At 41.8% G+C, this 14386-nt stretch overlaps 1 protein-coding gene across 1 annotated transcript; it reads right to left on the bottom strand.

Moving 5' to 3' along the window:
* Positions 1–321: 321 nt before the first annotated feature.
* Positions 322–3934, bottom strand: LOC117880036. The gene is made up of 4 exons (XM_034775693.1): positions 3712–3934; positions 3394–3520; positions 1473–1559; positions 322–614 (listed from the first exon to the last, which is right to left on the bottom strand). Exons 1-4 carry the CDS (start codon positions 3932–3934, stop codon positions 404–406), a joined length of 648 nt encoding a protein of 215 aa, XP_034631584.1. The 3' UTR covers positions 322–403.
* Between the last annotated feature and the right edge of the window lie 10452 nt (positions 3935–14386).

The following is a 14386-nucleotide window of genomic DNA, read 5'->3' as shown; positions in this document are numbered from 1 at the left end:
TTGGAACCTGTTAAGGCCATCTGGCAGACTCCCGCTGCAAGCCTACCAACTTGTAAGTGAGCAGACCGCAAGTACTTCATCCCTTCCAAGGGCTGTGAATTCCTTTTTACACATCCAGCGCCAAACTCGTTGGTAGTAGATGCAGTCAACCAAAAGACCAAGCACCAGTTTCCCCATCCACCCCATCTGATAAGGACAGTAAGCGATTAGATCTGCTCGGACGCAAAGTATATGCATCTTCTACGTTACAATTTTGCATTGCTAATTATACTGCTGTTCTGGCAAAATAGGACCACAAAAATTACAACAAATTCATGGACTTTATTGATGAAATTCTGGAAGAAAAGAAACAACAATTTACGGCTCTAGTTTCCGAGGGACAAATCATCTCACATACCACTCTTCAAGCATCCCTCGATGCAGCCAATACTGCAGCAAAATCTACTGCTACAGCAGTTGTCATGTGCCAAGGTTCATGGCTCTCCTCCTCCTCCTTTCCTCGAGAGGCCCAGAGTACCATTGAAGATCTTCCCTTCGATGGTGACAAACTCTTTGCCTCCACGATGAACGACGTACTTCTCTCAATGAAGAACTCAAGGGCAACTCTCTGGTCCCTGGGAATTCAAACACCTATGACCAGAAGGTGACAATATAGATATCAACCTTACCAGCACCCACGGTACCCTGCATACACCCCGCAATTCCATAGGTCACCTGAGCAACAACAGCAGCAGCAACTCCAGAGACCCAGATACCAGCATCACTGCCCCAATTCTTCGGCAGCATCTCAACCCGCTCCGACTAATAAGCAGGTTTGAAGCCTTGGTCGAGGGTATAGAAAACAACATTCCCACTTCAGCACTTACACCCATGTCCCTATTTTTGGACACCCCGCCTATGGCCATTCTACCACCAATGGCAAAACATTACCACTGACAAGTGGGTTATAGAGGTCGTCACAATTGGCTATTCCATCCCTTTCATATCCTTGCCTCCCACCCACCCACCCTCCCCGTACCTCTTCAGGGACTCCTCTCACGAGTAACTGCTCCTCCAAGAAGTACAACACCTTCTACTAGGAGCAGTGGAACTTGTGCCCGAACAACACAGAAGAAAAGATTTCTACTCCCATTATGTTTTAACAGAAAAGAAAATGGGGATGGCAACCAATTCTCGACCTCAGGCATCTCAACAAATTCATCAAAAAGCAAAAGTTCAAAATGGTTACCCTCACCACCATAATCCCAGAGCTGGAGCTGGATTGGTTTTCAACCCTCGACCTACAGGACGCCTATTTTCATGTGACTATACATCCAGCCCGCAGACATTTCCTTCATTTTACCCTCGGCTCGATACATTTTCAATACAGGGTGCTACCCTTCAGCCTATCCACCGCCCCCCGAGTTTTTTCCAAGCTCCTAGTCATAGTCACTGGCTACCTTACAAGACAAGGGGTCATAATATTTCCTTACCTCGATGATTGTTTCCTCAAAGTCACAATGCTCAACGAAGTGCTTCGATTCACGCAACTCACCGTCGCTTGCTTCCTATTCCTCAGCCTACAAATAAACAAAAACAAATCCAGGTTAGCTCCTACCCAGCACCTGGAGTTCATAGGAGCTCACCTTGATTCCTGGACGGGATTAGCATCTCTCCCTCCCGACCGCTTCAACACCATAAAACTACTGGCCACGAAACTTCGCAATAGTCCTCAGGTCACTGCTTGAGACGGTCTACATCTATTGGGTCACATGGCCTCATGCACTTTCGTGGTCAAAAATGCACAACATGAGGTGCTTCTGAGCTTGGTTGGCCACGGTTTACAGACCAAATGTACACGCTCTAAACAAGCATCTATCCATACCCTTCAGAGTCAAAGACTCTCTCCTATGATAGACAGTTCCCTCCAACCTCTGCTCTGAAGTCCCCTTGCTACAGGATGCTCCATCCCTCATAATGATTACCGATGCATCCCTCACAGGGTCGGGTGCATGCATATCTCACCACACAGCTCAGGAGCTATGGTCTTCAACCAAAACTTCCCTACACATAAATGTCCTAGAACTTTGAGCCATATGCAGTGCCTGCCTTCACTTCCTCCCATTGATCTGGAACCAACATGTACGGATAATGACAGACAACATCGCCCTCATGTTCTATCTGAACAGGTAGGGAGGAGCTCGCTCTCATTCACTTTGCACAGAGGCTATAAAGCTCTGGAATTGGAGCCTTGCGAACAACATCAGCCGCCTATCTTCCCAGAGCTATGAATACCACAGCAGACAAATTAAGCAGATGCTTTCCCTGGGATCATGAATGGGAGATAAACAACACAATCATCCGCAATATATTTTTCATTTTGGGATACCCAACCATAGATCTTTTTGCAACAGTGAAAAACATGAAATGTCCCAAATTTTGCTCCAGAGCAGGACTGGGCAAACATTCCCTGGGATCCGCATTCATGATCTCATGGGACCAGGACCTGCTATATGTATTTCCCCCAATACCTGTCCTCCACAGAGTTCTGACAAAGATATGAACACATCATGCCACAGTAATTCTGATTGCCCCGTCGTGACTCAGACAACCGTGGTTTCCGTTCCTCACCAGAATGTCACTTCGCCCACCAATTTCGTTGCCCCTCACTCTAAACCTCCTATCACAGCAACATGGCCGATTTCTTCATCCCAACCTGTCCATGCTTCATCTCAAAGCTTGGTTCCTACATGGTTCTCCCAAAACAAACTAGCATGCTCTGAGCAGGTTCAAAGCATGCTCCTACATAGCAGAACACAATCTACACGAATCACTTATCTTTGCAAGTGGAAGTGATTCACACAATGGTGCTCAAGTAAACAACATCCTCCTACTTCTTCACCTCTTTGGCTCATACTCAACTACCTTTTAGACCTCAAGGAATTGGGCCTTTCTTTCAGCTCCATCAAAGTCCACTTAGCTGCTATTACAACTTTTCATGACAAGATTGACAATACCTCTGTTTTTGCTCAGCCAATCACCAAGTGTTTTCTTAAAGGGCTACAATCCCTATACCTGGACATTAAACCTCCTACCCCTCCGTGGGACCTTCACTTAGTATTATCATGCTTAACTCAACAACCATTCGAGCCCCTAGCCACTTGCTCCTTCTTACACCTTTCTATGAAAACAGCATTCTTAGTACAATCACCTCCACCAGACGGGCAGGAGAAATAGCAGCTCTCATGGCAGACCCACCTTATACACTATTTTCAAGGACAAGGTTACCCTCCGACTACATCCCAAGTTTCTTCCAAAGGTGCTGTGCCAACAAGGGGGGCTGTAATACCGGCAAAAGAATGACACTCAGTGCCTGAGAGTAAAAAGCAAGGCTTTACTGAGGGAAGAACTTACACTCCAAGCAGCGCGGGGAGCCTCTTGAGATGCGCGGAGGGGCTGCGGGGGAACTCTGACCGTCCGGGACAGCTGGCAGGCAGGACTTCACTGAAGGGAGTCCGCTGCAATGCTATATCCCCCCGCGCTTATCTCAAGGTTACATAGGGTCAACAGCTGGCTACATTCATTGCATTCATAAATCGTACTCGTTATATAAGCTAACTTGTTTACAGACAAAAACATGCTGAACTATACTAAATTACATTTTGGCAGGATCTGCCGAACAAAGTTCATTGCACTGCCTTCAACTGCTTCCGCTCACATTCAGTCACATACTTGGTCCGCCACTTAGCTCCTCGCCAAGCTTCCGCAACCTGTCCCCTACTGTGCATTTGTCATTCCACATCAACGAGCCGATACACCTATCAACCTTCTTTCCTAAACCATGTGCAAATTCTTTTGACTCCACAGTGCATACATTAGATGTACACAGGGCTTTGTCATTCAATCTGGATGAAACCAAACCCTTTGGGAACTCTTCCAGACTCTTTGTCTCCATTGCGGAGCACTCCAGGGGGACACCTATTTCTACCCAGAGATTTTCAAGCTGGATTTCTGAGTGTATCTGACTGTGCTACCAGATAAAGAAAGTTACGCCTCCTGCCGGCATCATAACTCACTCCAATAGATCTGTGGCTACCTCCGTGGCTTTTCTACGCAAAGTTCCTCTGGCTGATATCTACAAAGCGGCCACTTGGTCTTCTGAACACACATTTATTAAGCATTACACCCTTACTCAAGGCCCTCTCTCTCTGATACACGATTAGGCAGAGCTGTATTATCTACCGCATTCTTACCAAATCTGAAGTCCCTACCTCCTTAAAAGGAGTGTCTCTCAATTCACCTGGAGTGGAGCACCCACAGGGACACCTCTCAAAGAAGAAGAGGAGGTTACTTACCTGTGCAGTAACTGACGTTCTTTGAGATGAGTGTCCCTGTGGGTGCTCCACTCCTCACCCTCCTCTACTTCAGAGTTGGAGTAGCCTCCTTTGTAGAGAAGGAACTGAGGAGACCGGTCGTGCACGTGTACTATTAAGGTACACTCAGAGCGGGGGCGAGGGCAGGCTCTGCGCATGTGCGACCAGTACAAATACTGCTGTAAAAATCTCCGAGCGAAGGCGTAGGGGCGCACCAACACCTGCAGTGGAGCACCCACAGGGACACTCATCTCAAAGAACGTCAGTTACTGCACAGTAACGTCAGTTACTTCACAGTAAAAAGAAATTTACTCTTCACAGGGGTAAATACATTAAAGATTGTTGGGCACTCAGACACTTAAATACTTTTTAAAATTTGCCACTAATGTCCAATGAAATCAGCCAGAGTTAGGTGCCTAAAAACCTTTAAAATCTGGTTCTCAGATATTATGATAATGGGTTCCATAGAAGTATCTAAATAAGACACTTTTTAGATGGGGCAGAGAGAATGCATAGTTCATGTGTGGTGTGTTCCCCCCACCTCTCACTCACACACACACACAGTTTGGGTAGTTAAACAGGTCATATTTTAAAATGCAATTTTTAAAATAAAATGTCATGCATTTTAAATTAATTTAATGGAGAGGATTTAATAGAGATTTGACTGCTTAGGATTAAAATAATTTATTTTTCAAAGTGCCAATTGATATCCAGAGAGATGTTCAGACACCACGCTGCCATTGCAGACGGGCTTGGTTTGGAGAAGACACACTAGGGGTTTTATCTGGATGATCCCAGGGCCAACAGTGCTTTGAAATTCAATCTAAATGAATTGCACTGAATAATGAAAACTAAAAATCACAGCAACTCTAAACAGTATTGCTTTTTATTGCTTATAATGATGCACACATAGCACTTCTATATGTTACCAACATTGGGCTAGAAATTTGTAAAAATCAAAAGAAAACGTATTTGCTCTGAATCCAGCACACCACTTCCCAACATAATTTTATGGAAGTGTTCTTTCTCAGCCGTAGACTAGATGGCAATAGACAAAAACCCAAAGTTTTATTAACCCCATGTAGTAAATGTTTTATTTTCTACGTCACTCTCTGTGCTGGACAGAAATACTAAATGAATACAGGATTCTTCTTCATTTACTGTCCTGGTCAGCTGTGTAGCGCTGCTGTAGACTGGTTGGTTTGTTGAACACAAACATATTTTGCAAGGTGAAATTAGTTTTGAAAGTTTGTTCTATGGGGTCACATCCACACTTGTTACTCAAGCAAGATGTCACATTCACATCAGTAGGAGTTTTGTTTGTGAAAAAGCTACAGGACTGGTTTGAAGATTGTTTTGCGGCTCCTTGTGGATGCAGGACATTACACTGTAAAAAACTGAGATAGTATCACTATTAAATACAAATGTTTCTGGCTCTGGAGACACTGGAAGATAAAACTGATCAAGGACTAAATCCTGAGTACTGTCCCCAGTCCATATAAACTGGAGTCCTGTGAAACTCATTAGGGAAGGAACCTTTCCACCCCAGACATCACAAGAATAGCAGAGCAACAGCAATGGACCCAGTGGCCCCTACTACCTTCGCCTTCCAAATTCCTTCTGTGCACAGGGACAAAAAGAAACCCTGTGGACTACAGCCATGTATATGCAGGGATCATAGGATCGTCCCATCCTGACTCCTTCCTCCTCCTATTTCAGGGCTATTGTTATACCAATAGAGACCAACAGGATCTTGTAAAGGGGATCAGGCAAAAAGCCACATTTATTGTGAATACAAGGTTGAAATTCAGATATGAAAAAACAAAATACAGTGTCCTATAACTACTATCCTTTATTCACACACACACACACACACGTTCTGCAAGCTTAAGTTGTTATCGTTACCAGCCTAGTGGTTGCTCGTGCCATGTTACTGGCCAGGAAGCCTGGACACGAGAGTGGAGCCGAGTCATTGTCAGATGCACATCTGATGCTCCTGGAGGGTGGTTGCAGAACCAGACTCAAAGTTCTCCGTTTTTAGAGTCTGTCTTTATTGGGATTCATCCTCATTCAAATCTATAGGGTTTGCTTCGTCATGCTGTTTTCACATTTGAAGTGATAATCAATCACGGCTCTCACGTTTAAAATGATAGTCCATCATGCAGATGGCACAGCAGTGACAGCTTGTTGTTATTTTGTTCTTCAGTTCTTCTGCCCCTCTGTCCTTGGGGTAGTTCGGGGTGGATTCCTTTTTGCCCTATGGGGTCATCCGGTTATTTCCATTCTGCATATTCTTCTTATTATTATTTATATTATATATATAAATATATATATATTATTTATATATGATTTATTATTATTTATTATTTATATAATATTATTTATATTATATGTAAATAATATTATATAAATAATAAATAATTATTTATATTATACATATAAATATATATTATTTATGTATTATTTATTAGGCTGGCCATTCTGCGTATTCTTATTCTTATTATTTATATTATATATATATAAATATATATTATGTATATATTATTTATTAGGCTGGCACATCAACCTTTTATTACTCATTCAAACATACATTTACAATCACACCCTATTTCACTTAACATAACTATTCTCAAATCATTGGGGCATTACAGATGCCAATGAATCTATCCATCCCACTTGTCACAAGCAAGATAGGAATGTAAAAGTGGAGGAACAACAAATCTTGTTCGCGAATTCAGAAAAAACATTTGTAACATGTTGTTATCTTATCACTTTTAGGACAAACTCTTTGTCTCTGAATGTTTTTCTACAATTAGCACAGACCTTGCAAACTAACAGGCCTGCTTCACTTAGCACAAATTCAGCAGGCTGAGAGAACAGGCTGAGAGACATATTTCTTTCTAATAATACAAGCCAAATCCGGGGTCTGTACTGGACCATATTTTCCCCAAAATAATTAATGTATTAATTATTACTTTTAATCCAACACCCCATTCCTGGTTGTGGATGTGGAGGGATTTTCCCCTAAGTCTCTGGTCACAAATGGAGTCAGACTTGTCACTGTGTCTCTAGCCATGAACAGCATGAATATATGAGCAGGCAGCACTCAAAATTCTTGACGCCAACCAATTAAGAACAAAAGTTGAATCTTTAAGTGCACTCTTTCCTAAGGTGCAAAATGGTCAATCACCCAGAATGCTCCTTGCAGGGAAGGGAAGCGTGTGCAGTGTATTGTAACTCCTGCTCACATTACTGGCTGAAAAACTGATTTGTTTCCTCGTTTTCCTAGCTTCCCTTTGAAAATCCGTTGTCCTGGACCTAATTAGGGTATTGCCTGGATGATGCACATTCAGTGGCATATTACCTCAGAACAGCTTGAAGGTTGCCAAGCATGTCCTGGCCCTTTGTTTCCTAATTAAACATAAAACAAAATGAGACTAAAAGAGTATGGTTGAATTTGGCCCTAAGGGTTAGAGTTTCACAAGGGTGCTCCACTGGTCAGTGATAATGGCTAGGTAAGATCTAGAGTTTGAGCCAAGTCTACTCGAAGCATGAAGCGCTCCAGAGGGCCTGCAGTAAACTTCTTATTGCTATGGGCTAGATCCGGAGTCTGTGGAAATCAGCGGAGCAGCATTGAGTTAAGTTTGGAACTGCACCCATTTACACCAGGTAAAGGTCTTACAGCACCAAAGAGAACATTTTCCATACCATGAGATTCTAGCAGATAATTGTCCCTCCTTTCTCAAGGAATAACTAAAAAATTCAAGATGGAAAATGACCAGTAAGGTAAGTGTGTGTGAAGACACTAGAAATAACCTAGCCTCATTCCTCAGATACTCTTAGCTTATTGGGGTTCCCCCCGCACCTTGAATTTCTTAATTCTTTCTTTTCCCAGATCTAAAATCACCTGGGTAGTTAGTGACATCATGAGGCAAACATATATTTTAAAGATTTATGTTTCATCTCATCTGGGACCACAAACACTAAAATGTCCTTATGATAATGATATGGATATTGAAGGGAGTCACTATAGGGCAGTGTTAAGGTTGTTCGGGTACCTTAAGAAGTTTGGATTTCTTTTAAAAGTAACATTAATTCTAAATTTCCTGGGTTTGGAATGCCTGGATTTGGGGTTAATTATAATATCCCTGTAATGCTTTTTCACCCTTAAGTTAGTGATATGTACTCCCAACCTTAACTCCATTTTAACATAGTTTTTGTCTTGGAATATAACTGTGAACTCTGATTTCAATGTTTGGAGGCTTGAGAGTTCCAGATTTATTCTGGTGCCAACCATAACAGATACCTGAGTAAATTAAAGGGGTTTCCCTCGATACCAGGAAGAGTATGCAATTTGGACAACAGGACAGATCCTCAGCTGGTACAAGTCGTAGTAGCTTCAAGACCTGGAAATGTTTTTAATATTGCTTTTAAAAATGACATTTTGGGAATAAACCTGTTAGACTATAATTGAGAGTGTATCTATGTAATCCCAGAATGGCTTCAAGAAAAGGGTCATTGCTCTGTGTAGAGGCATAAGGCCAATGTAGTAACATGCATGGGACTCGCAGGGAGGAGCACAGGTTATAGAAAGAAAGAGACATGACAGAACAGGTGGAATGAGGGTGGCAATTTGGTCCAAATAGTTTAAAGTATCACTCTACAGATGTCTGTTAGTCTTATTCCCCAGAAAACAATTTCAATCAATTTACATGCTAAATCTCACTGGTGAAAATATATCTGGATGAAGCTTTCTTTGCTAGCAGGGTTTTTTTGTTTTCTTTTTTTCTTTTTTTTCAAGTGATGTAAAAATCACTTTTTGGGTCCACTATGCAAATTTATTTTTTATGATATTTTCAGGAAGGTGAGGTCATTTCCAGACTTACACTTTTATGCTGCAGATCATAGTTTGTACAGTTCCCAGCTGAGCACCCCATTTGCTGACATAAACAACTCAATTTTTACAAGAGAAATATGTGTATTGGTATCTCAATAGCATCCTTGATTATCAGTCTTCTCTATAGAAAATAAAGAACTATTGCTGAGTGTACTGGTAAAACACTCTGAAAAATATACTTGTATAAACATCATCTCTTAATTTCCAGGAGCAGGGTTTGAAAATTCATGATAGTATAATAATAAAACAGATTTTATACTATTTTTCAATCTAGCAGGTGCCATTTTTCCAGGTCTTAAGTGGTCGATATTAGGGTTAATAGCAGATCTTTATGCTTATTTTGATCGTTAAGGCTGAAGTAATCTGGTGAATTATTTGTGAGTCATGAGTACTTGATGGTGCTAAATGTGGCCAAAACTGCCTTAGAGAAGGACAGGACAGATGAGGAAGTGTCACAAGAACTAGAAATTAATTTGTTTTGCCAGCAATGGTGCTTTAGTCATAATGCAATATCTTAATCATCTGTCTTTGCATAGAATAAAAACTGGAGCACTCAGTTACTGAACATTTTAAAGCAACATTGCATAGAAAAGGATCAAATTTTACAAGAACAATCTTTATATTTGGGCCTGGAATTTTCTCTGCACAAACAGCACTGGAGCAAATCAACTAATACCCAACCTGTACATGTAAAAACTCAATCAACTGATTGGCATGTTTATTACATTGCAGAAGCACAATTTCTGTACAACACAAGGACTTTAGTGCAAAGCAATGAAGTCTAAAAAAGCCAAATAGAGGTGAATTTTAAAGGTCTGGGAGGTTGGTTTTATTTTCCAAAAAGGATTTTCAAAAACCTTTGCAATAAGCACATTTCCTATACCAGCACAACTCACCTAAACTTCTACGCCAATTACAGAAGTCCATGAAGAACAAAGAAGGGACCACGTACATGTGAACAAGACAGTGTTTCCACTCCTCTCCCTACATTATGGGGTCTGATATTGCGCTATGCTGTGCACTGTCAAGGCTCCTTCCCCACTCTGAACTTTAGGGTACAGATGTGGGGGCCTGCATGAAAACTTCTAAGCTTAACTACCAGTTTAGATCTGGTCCGCTGCCACCACTCCCAATGTGCTAAGTCCCTTCCCTGGGTAGCCTTGAGAGACTCTTCCACCAATTCCCTGGTGAACACTGATCCTAAACACCTTGGATCTTAAAACAAGGAAAAATCAATCAGGTTCCTAAAAAGGCTTTTAATTAAAGAAAGAAAGGTAAAATCATCTCTGTAAAATCAGGATGGAAAATAACTTTACAGGGTAATCAAACTTAAAGAGCCCAGAGGAACCCCCTCTAGCCTTAGGTTCAAAGTTACAGCAAACAGAGGTAAACACTCTAGCAAAAAGTACATTTACAAGTTGAGAAAACAAAGATAAAACTAAAACGCCTTGCCTGACTGTACTTACAAGTTTGAAATATGAGAGACTTGTTCAGAAAGATTTGAAGAGCCTGGATTGATGTCTGGTCCCTCTCAGACCCAAGAGCAAACCCCCCCCCCGCAAAAAACAAAGAGCACAAACAAAAGCCTTCCCCCCACCAAGATTTGAAAGTATCTTGTCCCCTTATTGGTCCTTTGGATCGGGTGTCAGCCAGGTTACCTGAGCTTCTTAACCCTTTACAGGGAAAAGGATTTTGGGAGTCTCTGGCCAGGAGGGATTTTATAGTACTGTACACAGGAGGGCTGTTACCCTTCCCTTTATAGTTATGACAGTGATATGCTGAGCACCTCAGATATAGGATCCCACCCTTGTTAACCCCAGTTTCTTGATTATATGAGGTTTTACCAGCATGGCTCTTTAAAGACAATAACAGCAATGAGCTGCTTCCATCTGTGCTCAGCATTGGTTTTATATTACAGGGAAGGGGAAGGCCAACCAATTTGTGCGGAGGAGTCTGATGCTGCCACAGCTGATTCCTAAAAAGATGCTGCATCTTTTCTTGGTGCCACTGTATGTTTCCAAGCATCAAGACAACAGGCAGCCTCTGAATCTTTACAAGCAAATGTTCATTCCCAAATCCCAGAACTTCCGGTGCAGAAAGTCATTAAATGTCTTGGCATGTTTAATGCATTCTGGTATTGCAGGTTATGGTATGCAGCTGCCCTGAGAGCAACTCAGTAGTATTTTGCCAAAAATCTTCTCTGAGCAAGACCATAAATATCTATCTAGAGATAAACAGAAGTGTCAGGTTCTGTTAGGGAATTATTTCTGAGGCCTTGGCTACACTTACCAGCTAGTTCGACGGCTGGAAATCGAAGTTCTGGGTTCGACTTATCGCGTCTAGTCTGGACGCGATAAGTCGAACCCGGAAGTGCTTGCCGTCGACTGCGGTACTCCAGCTCGGCGAGAGGAGTACCGCAGAGTCGACGGGGGAGCCTGCCTGCCGCGTGTGGACCAAGGTAAGTTCGAACTAAGGTACTTCGACTTCAGCTACGTTATTCACGTAGCTGAAGTTGCGTACCTTAGTTCGAATTGGGGGGGGTAGTGTAGACCAAGCCTAGGTCATTTCAGTTCACTGCACTGTGTCAAAAATGTTTCCTTGAATGAGTGACCACCATAATTAATCAAAACACTGCGGAAGAAACACCAATTTACACTGAAGGAAACAGTAACTTTGCCTGAAAATGACAGAGCCCAGCATTTTTAATTCGCTCTTTACCAATTGTTGTATATTAGCAATGAATGATATCTTTGCACAAACTCTTATCTTTAGCATACAAAGGACAATCACTGCCACTTTCCAACAAACTGAACTGTGCTGGTACCTAAAGGATCACAACGCTTTAGTTGTCAATGTCTGCTTCAGGGTCCTTAAATTAAAATCTGGATTTCTTTGAACTGAATTTGAGTAGAAACCCAGCTAAGGATAAACCCTCCCAAACCAATTAGATTAAATTAATCCAAGGCTTAATTCCATCAAAGACAGAAGATTGGCACAGTGATTAATTAGGTCCATTGTCCTGCATCACTGTAATCAAATGTGAGCTGCGACCTTTAGGAGTCAGGCTCAGCCTGACTGAACAAAATCATTGTCTAATGACACCTTTCCCCATTGCTTTGGCGTCCTTGGGCTGCAATTCAGCAAAGCGTTAAAGCACATGGTTATGTTCCATCAAAGTCAATATGACTTAAACATATGCCTAAAGTTAAACATGTGCTTATGTGCTTTGAATAGGGATGGACCGCTGAAAAGGGGCTTCTTGGGTATGTGATTACTGTTCACTAAACCCGGCACTGTGGGACATGGGGCTTGTGGACTCAATGTTTCCAAACCAGTTCTTGAGTGTCCACACTGCACTGTAAACCTGAGTTTACAATTGCTGGGCCTGGGTCTCTCAGCTATGTGAACACATCCATATTTCTGACTCAGATCTGTAGCTTGAGCTGTATCCACACTGCAAAATGACAGGCTTGGATCCACATCACAGTGGAACTCAGGCTCTGATCCACCCCCCCAGCAGGGTTCTGGGATCCAGGTCCTGAGTGCTTTCTTACCCAAGCCAGACTGATCTGCATGTAGACAGAAGCAGGCTTAGGTTCAGACCAGAGTCAGAGTCCGGCCTTAGTATGCAGTGTAGACATACCTTATATGTCTACATTGCAAAAGCTCTGCAGGATCTAACTACCTGAGCTAGCTTGAATCCAGCTACTTTGGGTAACAATAGCAGCAAAGACAATTCAGAGCAGGCTAGCAAGCTGAGTGTATACCCAGCATCTGCGCCAGGCTTGTACTACCTGCCCAGAAGCCCACGCTGTGCGGTCTTCTTTGCTATTGTTAGCCGCGCTGGCTGGACTCAAGCTAGCTCGGCAGGCCAGCCTGTGCATAGCTTTACTGTGTGGACAAACCTAAGAGGCACACTTCCCTGTGGTGGTACATCCACGTGCTCCCTGACACCAGGGGCTGTAGCAAAGCTACCATGTAGCTGACTGAAAATAAGCGACGCCTCCAAAGTTACAGTAAGTCCATTAAACTGTTAGTTGAAGTGGTGACAAGGCAGGCTGTGCTGATGGCTGTTTTACTAGCACTTCCATCAAACATAATGTAGTTTTGTGATAAAGGGACTTGTGGAAACTGGATGATTTGTATAAAGGATAAACTGTTTCTTTTTAAAGGTAATTTATATAGAGATGATGATTGTAACTGAAGGCTAGAGGTTCAGATAATGAAAACATTGTGTGTTCAGCTAAATCCCTCGGGAAAAGATGGTATTTCTGATGTAAAGGAATGAGGATCTAGAGTAAATATCTCATGGTTAGCTCGTTTTTATAGCATTGAAAAAAGGCAAAACAATATAAATAAATAAAACAAGACAGGTATGAAAATATTTCATCTGTCCAACAAGATCAAAGTCCAGGGTAGCCCATTTGTGAATACATGTATCTGCTCAGATAAAATCTCCTGTACACACCAAGTAAATAGCTGAGAGCAAAAAATGCACATATATTTACATACTCAAAACAATGGAAAACCTGAAACACATGGATATTCTTTCTGATAGTTAATGGCATGGAAAAAACAAGTTTAAATTAGTACTTTATCTAAACACACTGGCTGTATTCCAGCCAGAGGTGATTTTGTATTACAAGAGTTACAGGTTAAAAAAAAAATTACTATTTCTAATTCTGATCAAATGAATGGCTATGTGAAAACAGAATATTGGCACTGACTGCTACTAACTGGAAATGGTAAATACACACATAGTCCATATTGAAAATGAGGAATAAAGGAGAAAGGTCACAATGAATAGCTCCATCAATATCAATTACTATGCAGAACTTTCAATTAGCACAATACTTTTCATTGCTATATTATACTTCAGTAGGACAACTCAGGTACTTAAGTTTAGGCATGGGTTTATGTACCTTGCTGAGTCAGAGGCATCACAATCTTTGGTCACATGTACAAATAGGACAGCCTACTTCAGTAATATGAATACATGTAACATCAGGACTTGAACTTGCAACTTTTAGCTACACAATAAGCTGGAAAAAAAAATCCACTCTACCAGAGATAGCTGGTATAATAAGTTTAACATACCTTGCAAGAGACGGGACTGGTAAATCAATACACAACTAGT

This window comes from Trachemys scripta, chromosome 7, assembly GCF_013100865.1.
Source record: "Trachemys scripta elegans isolate TJP31775 chromosome 7, CAS_Tse_1.0, whole genome shotgun sequence".
NCBI lineage: Eukaryota > Metazoa > Chordata > Testudines > Emydidae > Trachemys > Trachemys scripta.
Note: the sequence above shows the minus strand (reverse complement) of the source record. Positions and strands in the feature narration are given on the sequence as shown.

Coding starts and splice junctions, on each gene's coding strand:
- LOC117880036 (XM_034775693.1), bottom strand. CDS start 3,934: ATGGAGACAAAGAGTCTGGAAGAGTTCCCAAAGGGTTTGGTTTCATCC. Junction 3,521..3,711: donor GGAGCTAAGTGGCGGACCAA/GTATGTGACTGA, acceptor CCTTGAGATAAG/CGCGGGGGGATATAGCATTG. Junction 615..1,472: donor TTGAGGAAACAATCATCGAG/GTAAGGAAATAT, acceptor TTGAATTCCCAG/GGACCAGAGAGTTGCCCTTG.